At 44.4% G+C, this 18487-nt stretch overlaps 1 protein-coding gene across 15 annotated transcripts; it reads left to right on the top strand.

The window, feature by feature from the left end:
* Positions 1–3569: 3569 nt before the first annotated feature.
* On the top strand, positions 3570–17676 carry ncs1b (neuronal calcium sensor 1b). Of its 15 annotated transcripts, none has more exons than XM_078086890.1 (11): positions 3570–3886; positions 4693–4903; positions 5456–5567; positions 6473–6607; positions 9299–9323; positions 12631–12769; positions 14614–14692; positions 14943–15031; positions 15116–15193; positions 15908–16015; positions 16482–17676. In XM_078086890.1, exons 4-10 carry the CDS (start codon positions 6544–6546, stop codon positions 16004–16006), a joined length of 573 nt encoding a protein of 190 aa, XP_077943016.1. In that variant the 5' UTR covers positions 3570–3886; positions 4693–4903; positions 5456–5567; positions 6473–6543; the 3' UTR covers positions 16007–16015; positions 16482–17676. The 15 variants fall into 15 exon arrangements, with proteins under 15 accessions (XP_077943016.1, XP_077943018.1, XP_077943017.1 ...); XM_078086892.1 differs by having other exon boundaries at positions 5305–5567; XM_078086891.1 differs by lacking the exon at positions 3570–3886 and adding an exon at positions 5305–5368 and having other exon boundaries at positions 4630–4903.
* The last annotated feature ends 811 nt before the right edge of the window (positions 17677–18487 follow it).

Below are 18487 nucleotides of genomic sequence, written 5' to 3'. Positions count from 1 at the left end.
GGTTGAGTTGTTGTTTTTGAAAATGACTAATGTGTATATTCTGGAGTTTCGTAACCGGACAATGAAAAGGTACCTTTTGACGACAAGAGAAAGATCGTCAGCGGTGGCTGCTGCTTGCTTTATTTAGTAATCAAAATCAACATTTGGATACAAGCCCTACTTATATTTGGTCTTTTAGTAGCTGCAATCGCAACTGAATCAATCCACGTTTCATAAACTATGGCGTGTGTGTTGTTTCCTGTGTCATCCACTAGAGGACAGACATGCTCCTGCGGTTTGAGGAACTGAGAGGGAGCAGAAGCGCACGCACTCCTCCACAAGAGTGTAAATAACATCCTGTATGTACGTGGCAGATGCAAAACCTAAAGCTCATTTGTTTTATTCAAAAGGCATTTAAAGATTCATGATGGTAACAATAAAAAAACAAAAACAATAAAGCTTAAACTGGCAGGCTTTATCTTCTGGGTCACGGGTGAAACCATTTTCCTATATTCCGTAATCTGACAATGGCTTGTTCACTCTAGATTATAACATTTGTGGAGATTTATGTTAATAACTTGTCGGCAGTGAAGTTATTTAAATATATCATTGTAATATAATTGACTTCTTTATTTGCTTTGACAAATACTGTAAAAATGGGTGCGGCAGTTATCTTTTTTTACTTCTAACGCAGCTTGAAAACATTCTTCCCCGGCTATATTTATAAATGCCCAAGAATAACCAGCATGTTTCCACCTTTAAAGAAAAACAATTCCAACGTTGCTTCACCAGAAAAAGAGTAGTTGACCCCCCGCTCCTTTCTACTTCTGCTCCTCTACATCCCCTTCGTTCCTCGGCAGGGATGGTTTATCTGCATAAAGCTTGGATTCCAGCCCCATCTGCCAGATATCTGCCTGTTGTCAGTCTGAACCAACAGCTGGGTGTCCAATGCATTAGAACGACCTCCACGTCCTGCTGGATTTATGAGCACGGCCGAGAATGCAAGTGTTGTTTGATCCTCATCAGCAGGCTTGTTCAGAGGAGGGTAGGGATTGTATATTCATGGTCCTAAATAATATATATCTAGCCATATGGGATACTCAAGTGGGTACAGTGCGCCTCAGGGAAGTGTTGTTTAGTTGTGTTTATCGAGGAAGGAAGTTACCCGTTAATTGGAGAAAATGTGTATGAAAATGTCTGTTACTCTGTTGGGTGGGGCCACGTTTTGGCATCCTTTCCGTCGATACTTTCTATATGGTTGAAATATATCATGGTCTTTTAAACATTCCAAGTTGTATGAAACTTTTTTCAGGCAGACCAATCTTCCTTTCGTGAAGCCCGTTGTCTTGGGGTTTCATTTTGAGATGCATTAAAGTAGAGCGGCTGGGGATTAAACATGAAAGGACTCATATTTTGGGGAGCTCTTCCTGTGCCGATCTGAGGGTTTTGGGACAGGGGAATGGTGCATGTGTACGGACTGTAAAACCCTCAGAGGGAAATTTGTCATTTGTGACTATGGGCTAAACAAATGTTCATCTGAGGCTCTTTGTCGTCCCTCCATCTTTCACACTGTTGTAAATTATTCATAATTGCAAAAAACTATAAATGTTGACCTGCCTCTTTATGGCAGCCCATCACTTAAACTCTCATTGTTTGTATTGTACAGAGCAACAGCATCCTGCTAGAATGTTTCTGGTTTGAAAGAGAAGTATTCAAATTGATGATTCCAGTAGCTGGCATAGAAATCTTGCTTTCTAAGCACAGTGACAGAATGATTTTTCTTATCTTGCAAAATGTCAATTGTCTTGGTTAAAACTAGCTCGCCTTTCATGTCTGACTCATTGAAGCTGCTTTTCTGCTTGGCATGGGACTATTTATAAACCTGCCAGTGATGGATCAGGTGTTGAATAAAAGTTCTAACCACACAGAAAACATCAACACCAAATGATCAGAACATCCATTTTTAAAACTTATGGATGGTCCTCTCATTATCTTGCTTTGTTTGTGTATGAGAGGTTCAGGAAACGCCAGAATACTTCCTCCTGATGGAGTCTTCACTAACTTTGAGCTCTTGCCTCTAATGAAGACGAATGTGGCGTTGATGGTATATCGTTAGCCCCGAGGAGTTGACTTTCCAGCCTGTCACGCAATACTGGAGGTGCTAAAACTCAGCGGTACAATGAAATACACAGATCTTTTCCAGAGTGTTTTTCTCCAAGTAGTCCCTCAGCTGCTTCACCACATTTTAGCATATAATGGCGATGCAAGATGCTGCAGACTTTGGTGATAATGGTTTAATGACCATGCCCAAGTATCTTCAAGTAATTCATCTAGTATATTGTTAAAGGGGGATATGGTTTTTGTAATACGCATTTGAATGAAAGAAAACACGTTTTAGATACTGCGCAAGTTTGGACTGGAGCACAACTAACATGAGTTACAAGCACGAGCAACCAATGAGACTCGAGGGAAAATGGCTTGTCCACACGTTATTCATGAAGCCTAATGAGTAATGAATAGCTGTGAAGGCTGGAGAACATCCAGCTTCTACATCAAACTAATCTAAATTACTTTCCTTTTCCTTTAGCAGATGCAGTATATCTAAAATAATGTTTCATCATTCCCATGCTGCGATGCTTCTCATCTGGCCTTGTGCTCTGCATTCAGTAATTGTAGCAGGTTCAGTTTAGATAAACACGGAATGAATTTTCCCTGCTATGCAAGACTTGCAAGATACCTGATTGGTTTAATGGCCGCCAAAATCATTTAGCATAAACCTTAAATTACCTAACACTCTTCATTCCTAGACATCGTTTTAATTGTGCTGCAGAGTAAAACTTCGCCTACAAAGAGGGATGAAGAATGTCCGTTTACTCTCTGATGGGAACATTTTAAGGTCTGAGAAAATGACCCTGATGAGTGAATGATGTCATCAGGGTTATCTTAAGGAAACTTCACATTCCAAAGAACTTAACATTTACAAATGTTTTAAGTTGCAATTTGTACCCCAAATTACCAGATGTACTCTATTGGCAAGCATTTTGAGAGTGAGACACATTAGTAGAATTCAAGACAAAAATGTTGAATACTTTAAATCTGCCTCACATTAATACCAGAAGTGGCCATTTAAATGTACTATTGTGATAAACATCTTTTATTGAACGGCAGCTCGTTGTGAGGATAAAGTAATGTGATGTAATGGAGACGTATTGCTTGTGTGTGCTTCTGTGTGAACAGCCTTATGGCTAATTCATTATTGATTTACTATGCAGAATGCAGTATGTGCTTGGAATTTTGAACACAGTCAGGATCTAACTGAAGATAATTGTGTTGAATTGTGGGAATTGTAGCGTTCTTGCAGCTTGGCTATTACTAAATACTACAGCTCAGGACATCTTGGCTTCTGCTGCGTTAGTTGAACCTTTTTCTTTCAAATATCTCATCTCTTGCAAGAGTCCCCCAATGCTACATTGACAAATGATCCCTGCTTCTAATAAAAAAGACAGAAAATATGTAAAGACAACAGTCACTGTACCTTCTGCCCTATGAGGATAACAATGAACTATGTTTAGTTTTGACATTAATAATGACTGTCCTCCACCTACTAACACTCATCTGACTCATTGAGCTAATCACTTGTGATTGAATCACAGTGGATTCCATCGACAGATCTCTGCAGGTTTTGTTGTGTTCAAAATGAAGAAACGGCGAACGGACAAAGGACATCGCGGATCGAAAAGTTAAAATCAAAGGTATTTAATAAAAGAAAGGGTGTTGTGGGGAAAAGAACATCTCAGCTGAGGAGCCGCTGGTCTCTGCAATCCAACAAGCCACAGGGCCCTTTGACCCCCCATAGTGCCTGTCTGCTGCCTCCACCAGCGAACTCCACAACAATGGTTGCCTACAGGTATTTATACCGATCCGTAAAGGTGTGAAAGTTAATGTAACTTGAATTTTGAATGTCTCTCAATATATCATATAAGTTGTGGGGCTATCAAGTATTACATGCATGCATTCCAGTTGATTACATTACATCAAATACAATCATAGCTGTACATCGGTATTATTCTATTGATTACGGTTTCAACATCACAGTGGTTTTACAATATTCTCATTACTTTTTTGATTACATAGCTCCAGAATCGTGGCTGTATTCTGGTATTCCCTCAATGTATTTTATTCATTTATGAACCGGGTCGTCAGTTTATTTCTAATATCCTACAGTTTCTTCACTAAGAACCACACACCACTTTAAATATGACGTGTACAGGAAATGTGTTTCTAGGTTTCTTTGAAATGAGTCATCCGGATCGGAAAAAAACCATCAGAAAATGAATCATCAAAGGCTAAAAAGCCCAATTAGTTGACTAATCTCCAGAGAAGGGGCACTAGACATTAGGCCATTTATATCCATACAGAACCTGTCACATTCCTCATAATCCAGGCCAATTTGTTAAATCGGACAATAGCTGGTTCAGACACCTATAGACACATACGGGGGTGATTTGCAGTGTAGAATAACCAAGCCTTGCAAAAAAATATAAATAAAAACGTGAAAACTCCCATCAAAAGATCCAATAACTTCCTAATAACACATCAATGTTGCCCAGAGAGCAACAGATACCCAGAGAGGATCCCGAAAACGAGCCTGTGCCTACAAAACAAATTAAAAAAGAAAGTGAGTTAGGATGCATTACTGCTCTGTATTACCAGAAGACACGTGTAGGGGCTCTCAAAGCACACAAAGAGTCCCTTGTGTGACCACCGGCGCGGTGTCGCCGTCAGACGCGTCTCTCCCGCACGGAGCGGATCGTGCTCGTGGCCAGAGAGCGACGTCACTCGCGTCGAAGCAGCACGGCCCGCCATCCGCCCCGGAGCTCCGCGCAGCAAGAAGACGGCGCCGGTCAACGGCTCCGCGGCTCAGGTAATAACCCCCCCCCCAAGTCGCTCCACGCGGACGCCGTTTTATTTCACGTCGAAGGAGAGTTTTGTGCGCGCGTGTGTGCGTGTGTGTTTTTCTTTTCTTTTCTCCGTCACGAGGAGCAGCGTGTGCTCCCCGCACGGCGTGTGTTTGTGCCGTCGCCGTACACCGTGTGTTGCCATGACACCGCCAGGCGACGTCCCACCTGCTGCTGCTGCGACTCTTTGTTTTCTCCTCTCGTGTCAGACCAAAAAATGATATGGAAACGCAGCGCGCTTTCTTACGTGTTCATTTAGTCTTCCGCGTACGTGTGTGTGTGTGTGTGTTTGTGTGTGTTTTCACCAGACTCGAGTGGAATCCAGGACTTAGTCCAGAGTCGTTGACATGTTGCTCATTCCCCACAGTTTACTGGGATTAGAGCCCCCCCGCGCTTCCATTACCCCCCCGTTGGTGTTTCTGTGGCTCCAGGTGACAACGCAAAACACACAGTAAAAAGCCTGTCATCCCCTTTGTGACTGCTGTCTGTCTGTCTGTCTGTCTGTCTGTTTTTCATAGTGTCTAAGTAACAGCCGGAACAAAGCAAACACGGGATGCTGATGACCAGTGTGGCATCCCTCAGGAGGACATCGCTGGCCGTGGACACAGAGAACAGATGTTTGCAGTGAAGGTGGCGAGTGCATAGTTTTCCTTTTTTTGGGGGGCCTAGACGGTGATTCAGAGAAATCCCATTATCATCCCTCATTCTCCTGTGTGCTGTGGCGGAGATGAGGAAATCACCACAGCGTGCTGTTGTAAGGCCGAAGGAAGAAAGAGGGGGGGGGGGGGGGGGGGGATTATGAGTCAGAATAGAGAAGAAAAGAAAACTGTCACTCTTCAAATTCCGCCTCTGAGCTCGCACACTTATTTTAAGACCACCGGTTACGTTTTAAACTGGCAGAGCTGCATGGAGACCTTGCTTACTGAAAGAGTTTACCTTTCCTTAAACTCTTATGTCTTTACACATTCCAGGGATTAGACACTTGCAGCGGGGGTGTGTGTGGGGGAGGGAGGGAGGGGTGGCTCTGTTCATTGTATTCCAGTTAACACACCTCTTTATCTCTGGTTGTCAAGAGGGAGGCTTCTTTTCTCCAGTAACTTACTCTGAGCAGTAGAGATAGCGGTGGGAAGACTGAGAAGAACGCGGCCTGGCTGTGAGGGAGGGGGCGGGGGGGGGGGGGGGGGGGGGGACGCGCTCTACCCAGCCCCGCCGAGTGACTCTCGTATCCAAGGACGAAGGTAGCAACGCGTCCAAACGCCACTGCGCCCACGGACCGAACGCACACACAGGCACTCAGACTCCCACAACCTGCCCGACCCTTCTTCACAGCCCCCCCACCCCCACCCCCATCCTCCCCCCCTGATGACTGAGCGGATCATGACGGCAGCTCGAGCGGGCTACACGCGACGCTTGACTCGTTTAGCTTGAAGGCTTCCAAAAAAACAAAAAAAGAAAGAAGAAGCTTCTCCTGTTCCATCGGCGTCTTTGCACCTAAACCAGCTGACTTTTGTGTATGTTTTTTGGCTGCGGAGCAGACGGGAGAGGAGGTGGTGACAGGTGCTGCGTGCCCAGGTGGACTTGCAGGTGTGGAGGAGAGCTGAGGATCATGGGTAAATCAAACAGCAAGCTTAAACCAGAGGTGGTGGAGGAGTTGACAAGGAAAACCTACTGTGAGTACCATCCCTTTTTCTTTTCTTTCTGCGTTGTCTTTAGCAAAGACAAACTCTCTTCAGTACGAGAATAAAAGCCAGTTCCGGCCAAAGACAAAACGCTTTAAATTGCGTGAGGAATCCCTGCGATGAATAATCCCGCCCGCTCTGTTCCACGCAGGCTGTGCAGTATAGAGCGCTGCCTGCTGAGATATAACGGGATTCTAAAACCGGTTTGTCACTGTCAAAACAAATACGTGTCAGCTGGGAATAAACCCCCTATTTTAGTTCAATTTACAACAGAAACGTTGCGTCGCAAATTATGACGGGTTAATGTCTGCTGAAGGGATCTATGAATATTGACTATCGGGGCTGCAGGGGTTTGAGACGAGGATGTGTTTTCACATGCGGCTCATGGCTCCTCTGGTGTGAACACAGAGGCGGAGGTAGATGGATGGAGGGCGAAGGAGCAGTGTGAAATGGAAGGGTGGGATCAGATCTGCGACATTCTTTTGTTTTGCCGTCATGTCAGGACAAGTTGCTAGCACTAATTTACTCGTCTTGTTAAAAAAACAAAAAAACATTTTGAACACCCTCACTGCCAAATTTGAGCAGAGATCACATTTTTAAATGCCACCATGACGTCCGCCGTAAAGACACTGTATTAATCAAGTTATTTCTGCTGTACAGGGTTATTATTGTTATTATTTGGGCCGTGCAGTGTGCAGGTGTGGGTGGGAGTTGACGTCCATGGGCTGTCTAATGACAGTGTTATTTGCGTGTGCTGGGTCTTTCCACAGCAGAACTATGCTCGGCTGTCGTGGCAGGAAATTGCTGTGGAGGAAGATTGGGCTTCGTGCTGGGCTGGGCTGTGTGCTACTGTCCTCTACTCCCCCTCTCTCTCTCTCTCTCTCCCTCTCTTCCACTCTTTTTCGCCCTGTCTTCTTTGCTTTATCCCCTAATTGCCCTCTTTGAGCTGGGAAGGGAATAGTGTAATTAGTATCTTATCTGGTTAGCATCTCTGAGAGGGGCACTCAGCTTCTCTCCCAGCATGATCATTTCCCTTTCTCTGTTGTTGCCTGACGTGAGACTATCATTTCTGCTTTCCTTCATTCTGATGCCTCACTTTTGCTTTTCCCTCCCACAAGGCGCTTTTTTTTCCGTCTACGCTCATCTACTCTTCCTGACAGATTGGGGACTACGTCAATTTTCTCTGTGCCTACGTGTCCTTTTTTCTTTCTTTCAGGAGGTAGAAGAGTTAAGGTTGTTTCCTTCCCAGAGAATTATGCCGTATGTGTTGGCAGGTCCTTAAGAAGGTCAGGCACCAAATAAGACCTGCTCCATTCAAAAGATGTCTGCCTTCCACTTTGTTGTAGGTTTAAAAAGCCATCATGCTCAGAAGAACGATTGTCTAGATACCAAGGCTCAGGCTGGCTTGTTCTTTGAGGAAACTATGAAGATGGTTGTAGCTTCACACTTGCACAGCCTCACTTATGTTTAATTCAAACCAGAAAAGCTTTCTGCTTTGGCATCGCACGGAAACGCCGGTATTTACTTTTGAACCGTGGGCAGGATGTAGGCTAAGTCCGTGTAAGTCCGCGATGATTTGGTAAGTTGTCGAGGCCACGGAGAGGCTCGCAGGGGGCTGTGCTGTGGAGCGCATGCCGGATGTGTTCTCGCAGACGCCGCAGGGTCAACCGGCCAACTCTGAATGCATTATTGCCCATTGCTTCCAACCGACTTATATAATCAAATATTTTATTAAACCGTAGCCATGGAAAATCGGCCTCAACTTTGGACTCTGTTGACTTTTAAAGGGAAATTTATTGGTGGCTTGACCCCCGACATTCGCCGCCCGGTAAAAAGGCCACATGGTGGGTTTGTCGGTGACATGATGAGCAGAACAAAAAGAGGCCGAGACGTATGCAGGCAAGCGTGACCTGACCCGGCCTTCTCAACCATCGCCTCTGTGTGATTCTGCTGCCGTGGTGACATTATGGAATACACATGTAGATTGCAATTGTTGGATGTATTTTTCGTTACTATAAATTTTCCCTTCGCTGATTGGCTGGCCCCTTTTTGTTTCCTCCCTCTATACTTGTGCAGTAACCATGACTATGAGCTGCTCAAGGTTAAACATTACATTAGAAGAGGTTATTGATTAACTATGGAGCTGTTTGTTGTCTAAATAAGGCCACTGCTTTGTCCCAGGCTTACAGTAGACTGCATCTTTCCTTAGACTTTCGGTGGCATTGATTCAGAGAGTCTCTCTCAACCTGGTTAAGCTAATGCTATTGATTTGCAGCCGTTGTTTTCATTAAGGGGCAGAGAGGCTGAAAAACTGCTGTGGTTACTTGAGAGAAAATAAAGAGTCAGGTGAAAGACATGAAGGATTGTTCGATTCGATACGGGCAGACAGAGATGTTTGTGTGGGAATAAAAACACATCCCGCCTCCTAATCGGTTCCACAAATCTGTGGCCGACCTTCATCCCCTTATTCTGGTTTTATCCTTTTGCGGCTCCCCGGGAGTTTGCTCCTACTTGTCCTCTGTCACCCTGGCTAGCAGATAATATTATGGATCTCATCTGACAGTATGCTAGAATCGATTTAATCAAATCAAGGCAATTTTCCAAACATTACATGTTGCCACTGTCTGATGTCAAGCCAAAGTGTTCCTTTTCAGCTAATGTCTCCCTTTGCTTCTGTTGCAGTTACAGAGAAAGAGGTGCAGCAGTGGTAAGTGTGCACATTCATTTTTAACGAGATGTGTTTTCCGTCGTTGATGTGAAGCCAGTTGCGCGTCATCCGTTGTGTCATTTAGAGGTGGGGGGTCTTGTTCTGAACCCATGTTGACTTATCTCCTCCCCGCCCGCTCCGTCGAGTCCACGGATATTGTGTTTAACATTTGGTTTGACAGTTGATCTGAAGCCGTCTCCCTCTCTCTCTCTGCAGTCTGTAAATAGAGTTATTTGGAAGCATTACTGCGACTGAATGAGACTGAACTCTGAAGGCTGATAACACCGATGCAAACATATCTGTGATGCATTCATCGGCCCCGCGTCATCTAAATGCAACAGGGAGTGTTATGACAAAAGAACGGCCAGATGCATGAGGCCGTTTCACTTTCAGCCTCTTAATCACTATTTGCGCCTCCATGAGGTCGCCCACTAGTCCTTCCCGTTGGATTCTGTACTTGTAATTATGTGTGACCTGCACCAGGCGCTCAAACACATACTCACATATATATATATATAAATATAAATGAAATGTATTCATGAACCAGAGACGCCTCAGACGCAGAACTGAGGTCAGCGAGATCGTTGGCTGCTTACGCTTGAATTTTGGAACGTTTCCTTGATGGCAGAGCTTTACAGTCGCTGGCACACCGAAAAGAGACGATGCATCTGTGTTTGCAGAGACGATTCAAGCACGAGTGCAGCCGTCGCCTCTGGTTGCTGCGCGCTGCTCACGGACTACTGTTTCTTTTGAAATTAAGAGCAAAGAGTGGCGCATATCAGAGGAGGGAGCGCTGAAATAAAGCGATTGCTCTTCCATGAGCGCACCGCAGTTCCCCTACTCTGGTTTTGCATTTCATCGCCTAATTCTGCATGCATGAAAAGAGCCAGTGTCTCCGCAGGCTAGTCGCTGTCTTTGTCCCTTCTAAGGGGCTGTACGGCGGGGAAGGAGCCTGATTCACAGCGATTCAGCAACAGCAGCAGCAGAGTTAGATATTACTGAGCATCAGCAGGCCAAGAGCCTCCTAGGTGGCCTGTCTGCGGGGCTGACTGAGTGCAGTGGGGCGGAATACCCCCCCCCCCCCCCCCCCCATAAACCTCCACCCCTCCGGCTGTGCAGCCAGCTCACCATCGCTCTCGCTGTCTTTCACAGCAAAGTTTGCATGAGTCCTCCTCACTTGAGGATCAGCGGCAATCAACACGGGCCGAGTGTGGCGGATGAAAGGGAATTCGAACAGGGGTAGAGCCAGATGGCGCGTAATTAGAGCACACACACAGAAGAATTAGCGGGGTTAGATAAATGCCTGTGTTGTGCATTAAATTTGTCCCCCATCCCAATTCCTCCTCCATGGGAACATGGGGAAGATCATTAGTGTGGCTCGAGGCTCACCTGAAATCAATGACAAAATGCCGTAGCTCAGTGGTGTCCCTGCCAGCAAGGCAGCAGCAAGAGATACATTTAGCGCAACTGTCATGGCAGATGCCAATGAGTAGGTGCCAGTACCAGTAATACAAAAGTAATCTTCATGCTGCCCCCCCCCCCAGGGGGTCCTGATGCACGATATCACTTCTGCCATGTTCCTGCAGGCACAGCGTGTAGTTGATCCGTTGCACTAGTTCAATGTGTGTTTGTGTCTTAGCACCAGTGTCACCGAGTCAGATTGGTTGAACACGATGCGTCCTTGGCAAGTGAAGGTGATTCTGATTATGACTCTGACACATAGCTGACATTGGGCAGCTTTCTAATGTAGATGTGTCTTCTTCTGCTGGAGTAAACGTGGCCCTCAACTTGATGTTTATTACTGTATGCCCAACAAACAACATTATTATGAGGGAAAATAAGTATGTGAGTCAAAGCCTGTACAGCACATTGAATTTGAATAAAACTCTACTTATACTGATATTTAGAGTTGGATATCAAAAATACCACACCTAAATCTCTGACTCAACTGTCGATGGACTTGATGCATTGTGGGTAATGTATGGACCAGGTTTTGAGAAGTAAGAATGTCCTTAATAATGTCTTTAAAAAATACAGTTGTGAGTCTGACAGTTATAGACGCGTGATGGGAAAATGATAAGCAGTCTTTCATAATTTCCATCAAATACAGCGTTTTGTTCACTCCGACTGCCCCTGTGGAACCAAATATATGTCTTGAATACTATATTTAGTTACACTATTCTGGTTTAGCAGTAAACTATTCCCACTCCAGATAGCTATGCGGCATGTTAGAATAGCCTCTTGTTGTGGTTACTGGATACAATGTCCCACACTCACTCATTGAAATGACTGAAGAATTGAGGTGAGATGTGTCTGCATTGGATTAAGATAAGGTTCATTGGATTGTAATATGAATTATAGTGGCCGACTCTTTTTGTTTTGGCTGCAAATTTTCAGATAAGTAAGATGTGACAGTCACATGGTTTTTCTTTCTTCTTGCTGAACCTTTTCTCTGCTTCTCCCCAAAGAGTCTCCCCATGTCTTTCACTCTCTGGATCTGGCTTCATTATCGCTAAGGCACATTAAAAGTAAAGAGTTTAAGAGGAGTGAGGAGCCGAAGTGAGTGGAAAAGATCTATTCTAGCCTTCATTCCTCCTCAGAGCTGTCTTGCTTCCTCTCCCTGGACATAATTACAGCCCAGTCTTATTCTGACTTAAGATGACGAACATGCAGTGCTCCTTTGTGTGAACACGCGTCATTTTTTGCCGTTGATCAAGTTGATTTTTTTTCTTACCAGTGTTATTATTCCTCTGCTATTTCCTCCTTCTTCTCACGGATCATTTATTTTTATAAAGCCTCACTTCCTTGCTCCCTGACCTGTTATTGTCAAGTTAGATTCCGTGGCTCTTGTGCTCCTTTCATGAAGACGTACAAGGGAGCCTCTCCTTCCTCTGAGTGACTGCGCTTGAAATTGCTTATGAGATGCTTCTAAATATAGGCTAATAGAGATATAAGGTCGCTCTCTAGATGTGTCATTTCTCGGGGCAAGAGGGGGGCTCTCAGACTTATCCATCAGTCGAGCATATTATCAAACGTGGAGCAGAGGGTAATTTGATTAGAGGTAACCCCTCTCGGCTTGCTATTGGATTAGGGCCATCGTCTTATCTGGGAATGAGGCAAATAGCTTTGCCCTTTACCTTTTTTTTATCTCGCACACTCTTTCTAATCAGTAACGCTGTCTGTCATTCAACGTCTGTCATTACTGTTATCCAGTCTTCAGTATGCTTTCTCATCACATTATCAATTTTTTTCCTCTTTTTTTTTTTTTTAGCTGTTTAAACACTCCATCTGTTCTTCATTTGTTTAGGTACAAAGGCTTCATCAAAGATTGCCCCAGTGGGCAGCTGGATGCTGTGGGCTTCCAGAAGATTTACAAGCAGTTTTTTCCATTTGGAGATCCTACAAAGTTCGCCTCCTTTGTCTTCAATGTCTTTGATGAAAATAAGGTTTGTAATCATTTTTTTTTTCCATCAGTTTTATTGTCCCACAACAAGGCGAGAGAGAATGTAAAGATAATAATATTCATGAAAATAGTCAACTGACTTTTGTACTTGGTTTTTCGGCTTTGTTAAATAGTTTGACAGTTGTTCTTCTAGATAAGAAATTCGATGTTAAATTAGTTCATATCACTGCATGCGGCGCTAATCTCTAGCTCCTCCTTGCACAGAATAAAAGAGCAACACTGTGTGTGGGGGCCTATTATTCCTTGCTTTTATTATTCCGTAGCCCTTTTTGCTTTTATTGAGGGAAAAAATGGCATTCTCTCAGGTAATCAATAAACAATTATTTATTCTTTCATCTCTCTTTGAATGAAAGCTATAAACGACATCTAAATTGCATTTTGATTTCTTGGTGTTGGTTTGCGGCTTCTGCGGCTGCTAAACCTGAACTTGTTAGATAGAAAGAAGTTGTGTAATTCTCAAAGAAGCCACAAAGGTGAAACACACACCAAGCAAACAGAGTCTCTTTCTATGCAAATGAAGACAATTCACAAAGATCCTTAATTCATGACGCTGTCAGTCTGTTCTTTGTAAATCTGTACGTCAATGTGAAGCTAAATCGTTTTCATATTTTGTATCAATTGTAAGGTTATTAGCCAAAAACCTACACAATATCACAAGTGTGAAGGATCTTTACATCAAAACACTTCATAGACCTTTTGAAATAATCCTCTGCTCACAAATTGTCAGTCAGTATTTCAACAGCTCTAATGGTTCAGTCTGGTTAAAAGAGATGAGCCATCACATCAATAGTAACACAGAATTGTGATTCGTAGTTTTGTGCCAGAAATCAGTCTTCATGAGGGTTTGCCTCTTTGTTTCGAAAAGGTATATTTGCACGTGGCATGTGGGCACATCTTCTACGGATTTGAAGTTGGGACGAGAGCGCAGGTTTGAATGAGGCCTGTAAACCTGTTCAAGGCAACATTTGTATGGATTAATCCACCCTGTTGTAGCTGTTCGAGATTATTTAAATTGTGTTTAGAAAGACAAACTGGGGGTGAACAGCTCCTCGGATGCTGGTGAGCCCCTCGAGGTTTATTGACTCCGTTAAGAGGCTTTGTGTCAGGAAGCTCCGACAGCCCCTCCATCTGATGCTTATCTGGGACCTTCATTAGCGTCAAGCAGAATGCATCAATCGTAACGGTGTTCATGAAATAGAATCAGGAATGCATGTCTTCAGCTTCGGCCGGACTGTTCAGATCTCTTGCAGAGATCTGTTTGGTTACAGGTAGGAAGCTGCTGCAGCAGAATGTTTTTTTTTTTGATCCTTTGGTATCTGAAGACTAAATGAATTAACCAAAGCCCGACTGCTCCGCTAGCAGGACGTCCATTTAGAGACGTTGCTTGTTGACACAAACTGTTGTTACCACTGTGTTCACCTCCTGCAGAGCCTTCTAAACATTTCATTTGAGGAAGTCTCATGCAGATGGCGGCGGGCAGAATTGGCAGCAGTTGAGCCAAGTTGAGCTTTTTGTTTAATCCATAGCAGCACAGAGTGTGGCCTTACAAATACACAGTGGTCGTTAGTGCGCTGTAACTTTTGGACGCATTCAGGGGCATCCGTCTTACTAACGACCAGAGTCGACATGCGTCTGCCTCCGGAGAGAGAGCCAGGTGGAGGGCTGAAATAGCAGCTGACGGGGAGCAAACGTCTGGCCCAGTTTTTCACAAGAATACAGCAAGGACATCATGAAAGAACAGCAAGGGAATCACGAAGAAACGACTACAGCAAGTGTGAAGCAGCATCCTCATCGTGTCTCTCTCTCCCTCCCTTTTTCTTACTGTAGGATGGACGCATCGAGTTCTCTGAGTTCATCCAGGCCTTGTCAGTGACTTCCCGAGGGACCCTTGATGAAAAGCTGAGATGTAAGAAAGTGCACTCTGTTTTTGAAATTTAAATGACAGGATTGAGGACTGACTGCCATGTGTTGTAGATGAAATAGCGCTGATGGAATCTCAGAGAACTGCACATTTAGAGATTAAGATACAGTAGGCGTGCAACCTGCAGGGTCAATATGTTGCAAACTCCAGCCATGACCATGAGTTTAGTTAAACGTTGAATCGGTGAAAAATGTACCAACTACCAGAACATATTTTAACATCTTTCTCTGTTCAGGGGCTTTTAAACTATATGACCTTGATAATGATGGCTACATCACCCGAGATGAGATGCTGAACATTGTTGATGCCATATATCAGATGGTGGTAAGTTCTTACCAGACATCGGACGCACTGTATCTGAATCTGAAGTGTTTGAAGTGTACAAAGTGTAATTACTTAATGCCGTAGGGAAACAGTGTGGAGCTGCCGGAAGAAGAAAACACACCAGAGAAGCGAGTGGACCGTATATTTGCAATGATGGACAAGGTTAGTATTTGGGCCTTCTTTTAATGATGGTTTTTAAGGCTTTCGCAAGAGCAGCTGGAGAATGACATGACGTGACACGCAGTGTGGTGTCAGAATTTGAACTGGGTCAAGGACTCTGCTCACTCTCTACCAGGTGAGTTAGAGGTCACCCTAACATTAGCGTTTATATATTCAAATACACCAAAAGGCTATTGTGGCAATGCGCTAGTTTCTGTTCCATTTGCTGTTGCTTTAGTACAACATCAAACTTTGACTGACACTGAAACAAAGCGGAGGAAAAGTTTATCTGTAAGAGGATCTGCCTTTGTTGCCACCCAGAGTGCTTTGAAATGGACACTGTTAAGTTTAGAGCGGCTCGCTGCGACCAACGGAGCGTCACTAACACGGCCTGCGGTCTATAAACATCATATATAGTCTCCTCCACCACGAGCCCTCGGCGCTAATGTCCATTCCCTCAGCTTTAGTGAAAGATGAGATGCAGCCTGAATGGGTGTGTCTGGTCAGCCAAGGCCAGCCCATCGCTCTAGTCCGCGCAGCACTTAGTGATTTGTGTCGGCAGAGATTGGCTCCCGTGCTCGTGTGCTGAACCAAAGATCAGTGTGGAGAAGGAAGGAACATTGTTTAGCTTCAAAGCCTGTTTGGCCCCCTGCTGCTGACTCTGTGCTAAGGCATTAAGGGGCTTCTGTTTCATCTTGTCTCGTGTTCCTCTTCCAGAACGCAGATGGGAAGCTGACTCTGCAGGAGTTTCAGGAGGGTTCAAAGGCAGACCCTTCTATTGTTCAGGCATTGTCTCTCTATGATGGACTTGTGTAGCAATGTAAGGTGAGTTGAGATTAATGAGCTACAACATGTATGCTTCTCTGCTTTTTAATCCTTCAATTCCACATAATACTCTACGCTTCTTTCATTTTGTTTCATCAAAGGCAAGAATAACAAGAAACTAAATTCAGTCCGTGGGCTAAAACCAAAGTCAAGAAACCGTTTTTCTTCTCACAGTTTGTTTCTATGAATTATTCAAATGGCCCACTTGTTTGCTGGCAATCAAACGGTCCTTGAGTGAAGAGCGACGCAGGCTTCTCTGCTCCCACCGCTCAACGTAATGCACCGGCCGCTGCCAATTGTTGCTGACATCCTGCTCAGCGTTTTGTCAACTGTGAAGTGAGCTCATGAAGACATATTTCAGCGATGCCGTAGCTCTGTTTTGGTGGACGTATCTTGCATGAACCCACCTACAGCCGTGGCACCACTTACTATCATCTGTTCATGCATCGTTCTTACGACTTACCAGATGGATTCATCTCACGCGCCAATCCAACGCCATCGCACCTGCCAGGGGAGGAAGCCACGCTCAATGCGCTTCACCCGGATTTTGGACCGCAAACTTTTCGTTGCACGGCCCTTTGGGCATTCGAGTCAAGTAGCTGTTGATCTACGTTTTCAGTGCGGATTATGAACAAATGTGTCGTCCGACGTGACGGAGAAGTCAAACATGTTAGCATGTCATTTATCCGCGCTTCACTGTGCGCCGCCTACACCTCGTGTGTTGTGGACTGTGTGCGAGGGTTCAGGCGAAAGCACAGTTTAAGGAGCTGAATCCCCCCTGAGATGTTAAGTGTTTGCGTCTTGTTCACATACTGTAAACCAGGAGGGGGGGGGGGGTGCACATGAACCGCTCAGAGGAACTGGGCTGCTGCCTCGACCCCCCCCCCCCCAGATAGAGAGACTCTAATAAAAATGTGAGAATTGGTGAAAATGTGAACGCTGACTTAAAGTTACAAAGCAGTATGTACATTGTATAATGTAAATAGAATGCTAATTTATTTTCTGCTTTGCTGCGTTTATGGGAATTTCCTCATAAGAATGGAGTTTAATTTTTTAATCAAAAAGGTGTTGAAATGTATTATTGCACTGTATTTTTCCTTATTGTTGGAATGTTCTCGCACACTGGAGGTTTCCTTTCCCTGAGAGAACAGGTCTTTATTTGAAGAAGAGTGTTGAAGGAGCGCGGAGGTTTTCTGTGGGTCATTTTACTATGTTTGCGGTCTCTGCATGCCATTGTGTTTTCCCTTCCTCGTTAGCACCAGCGTCTGGTGTCTGCCGCCTTGCACAGGCGCATCCCCAACGACATGACCGAGCAGCGCAGCGAGAACCCACAGCTCGCATCCAAACCGACGGCCATTAATTCTTTTGAGAGCATCGAACTCCACCCTCGGTCAGCACACACCAGACAACTGGTCGCTGACGGGCACAAACAGACAAACATTCTGGTTGTAAAGCTTCTTCGCGAGCTCTGTGGTTTTTATTTGTCCTGAGCATGTAATAATGCCCTTTTTTCTGTCTTTATTTTTTGTTTCAGCATTAAGATGTTTTATCAGCTTCACTAGTTTTTCGCCTTATGCAAATGATAATTTACTGAATGATTAATGTCATTAACCTGTTGATTAACAGTATAAGAGCACAGAATAAAATGCATTTAAGTGGCACACTTTTTCCATTACTGCATTCTTGGTCTTTGTATTTGAAACTGGTTCAAATGAATTATTTGGTTTAATTATTAGTAATAGGGTTTGTGTTGAACGGGCGTGGCATACTTTGCAAAACAGAATGTTAAGCCCTCTCTTTGTACAAAGAAGAGCATAAAACATGATTTCTTGTCTTTGATTGCTGGATTAACTACACGCCGTGGCCTTTGTGTAGAAGCCGCTGGGTCTGTCTGCTCGCCGGGCCTGCTCAGACCTGCTCTCTGTTTTCTTCCCAAGGACACATTTAAATGATATCAAGAGGAGGAGGTCAGGACGGCCCAGAGCTTTGATCCCAGACTGCCATGTCTTTTGCATCACTTTGTATTCGGTAGAAGTTTTAAATGTAGTACTTAACGTCTCAAAGATTCTGGCTCACTTCACCAAACTTTTAACACTGAATTAATGAGATTATTCCTGTGTGAAGTCTGATCTCATAGACCTCGAGTGAATGTTAATGTATAATCAATAACTCAGTCCTATCTAAATCAGCAGGTCAAGCTATTCCATTTCCTATTTCTCAGAGTGGGCTATGTATAAAATTAGATTGGTGTCAGCTGAATATAAACGATGGCTATTTATAAGAACGGGGCTGTTGCTGAGACAATGTTCTCTCCGGACTGCGCTGGTAAATGTGCACAAAGCTGTTAAAAACTGCGTCTCTAAGGGCCTGCGTCGATTACGGAGAAATGTAGGGTGCAGGCTGGATGGGTTAAAGTCACAGTGGGGTCGAGGGAGAGTCCCACAAGCACGCGGTCTCACAGAAGAAGAAAAA

The sequence above is a fragment of the Gasterosteus aculeatus genome, chromosome 13 (genome assembly GCF_964276395.1).
Source record: "Gasterosteus aculeatus chromosome 13, fGasAcu3.hap1.1, whole genome shotgun sequence".
In the NCBI taxonomy this organism is placed as follows: domain Eukaryota; kingdom Metazoa; phylum Chordata; class Actinopteri; order Perciformes; family Gasterosteidae; genus Gasterosteus; species Gasterosteus aculeatus.
The sequence above is the reverse complement of the archived record's forward strand: the minus strand, read 5'-3'. Positions and strand labels throughout refer to the sequence as shown.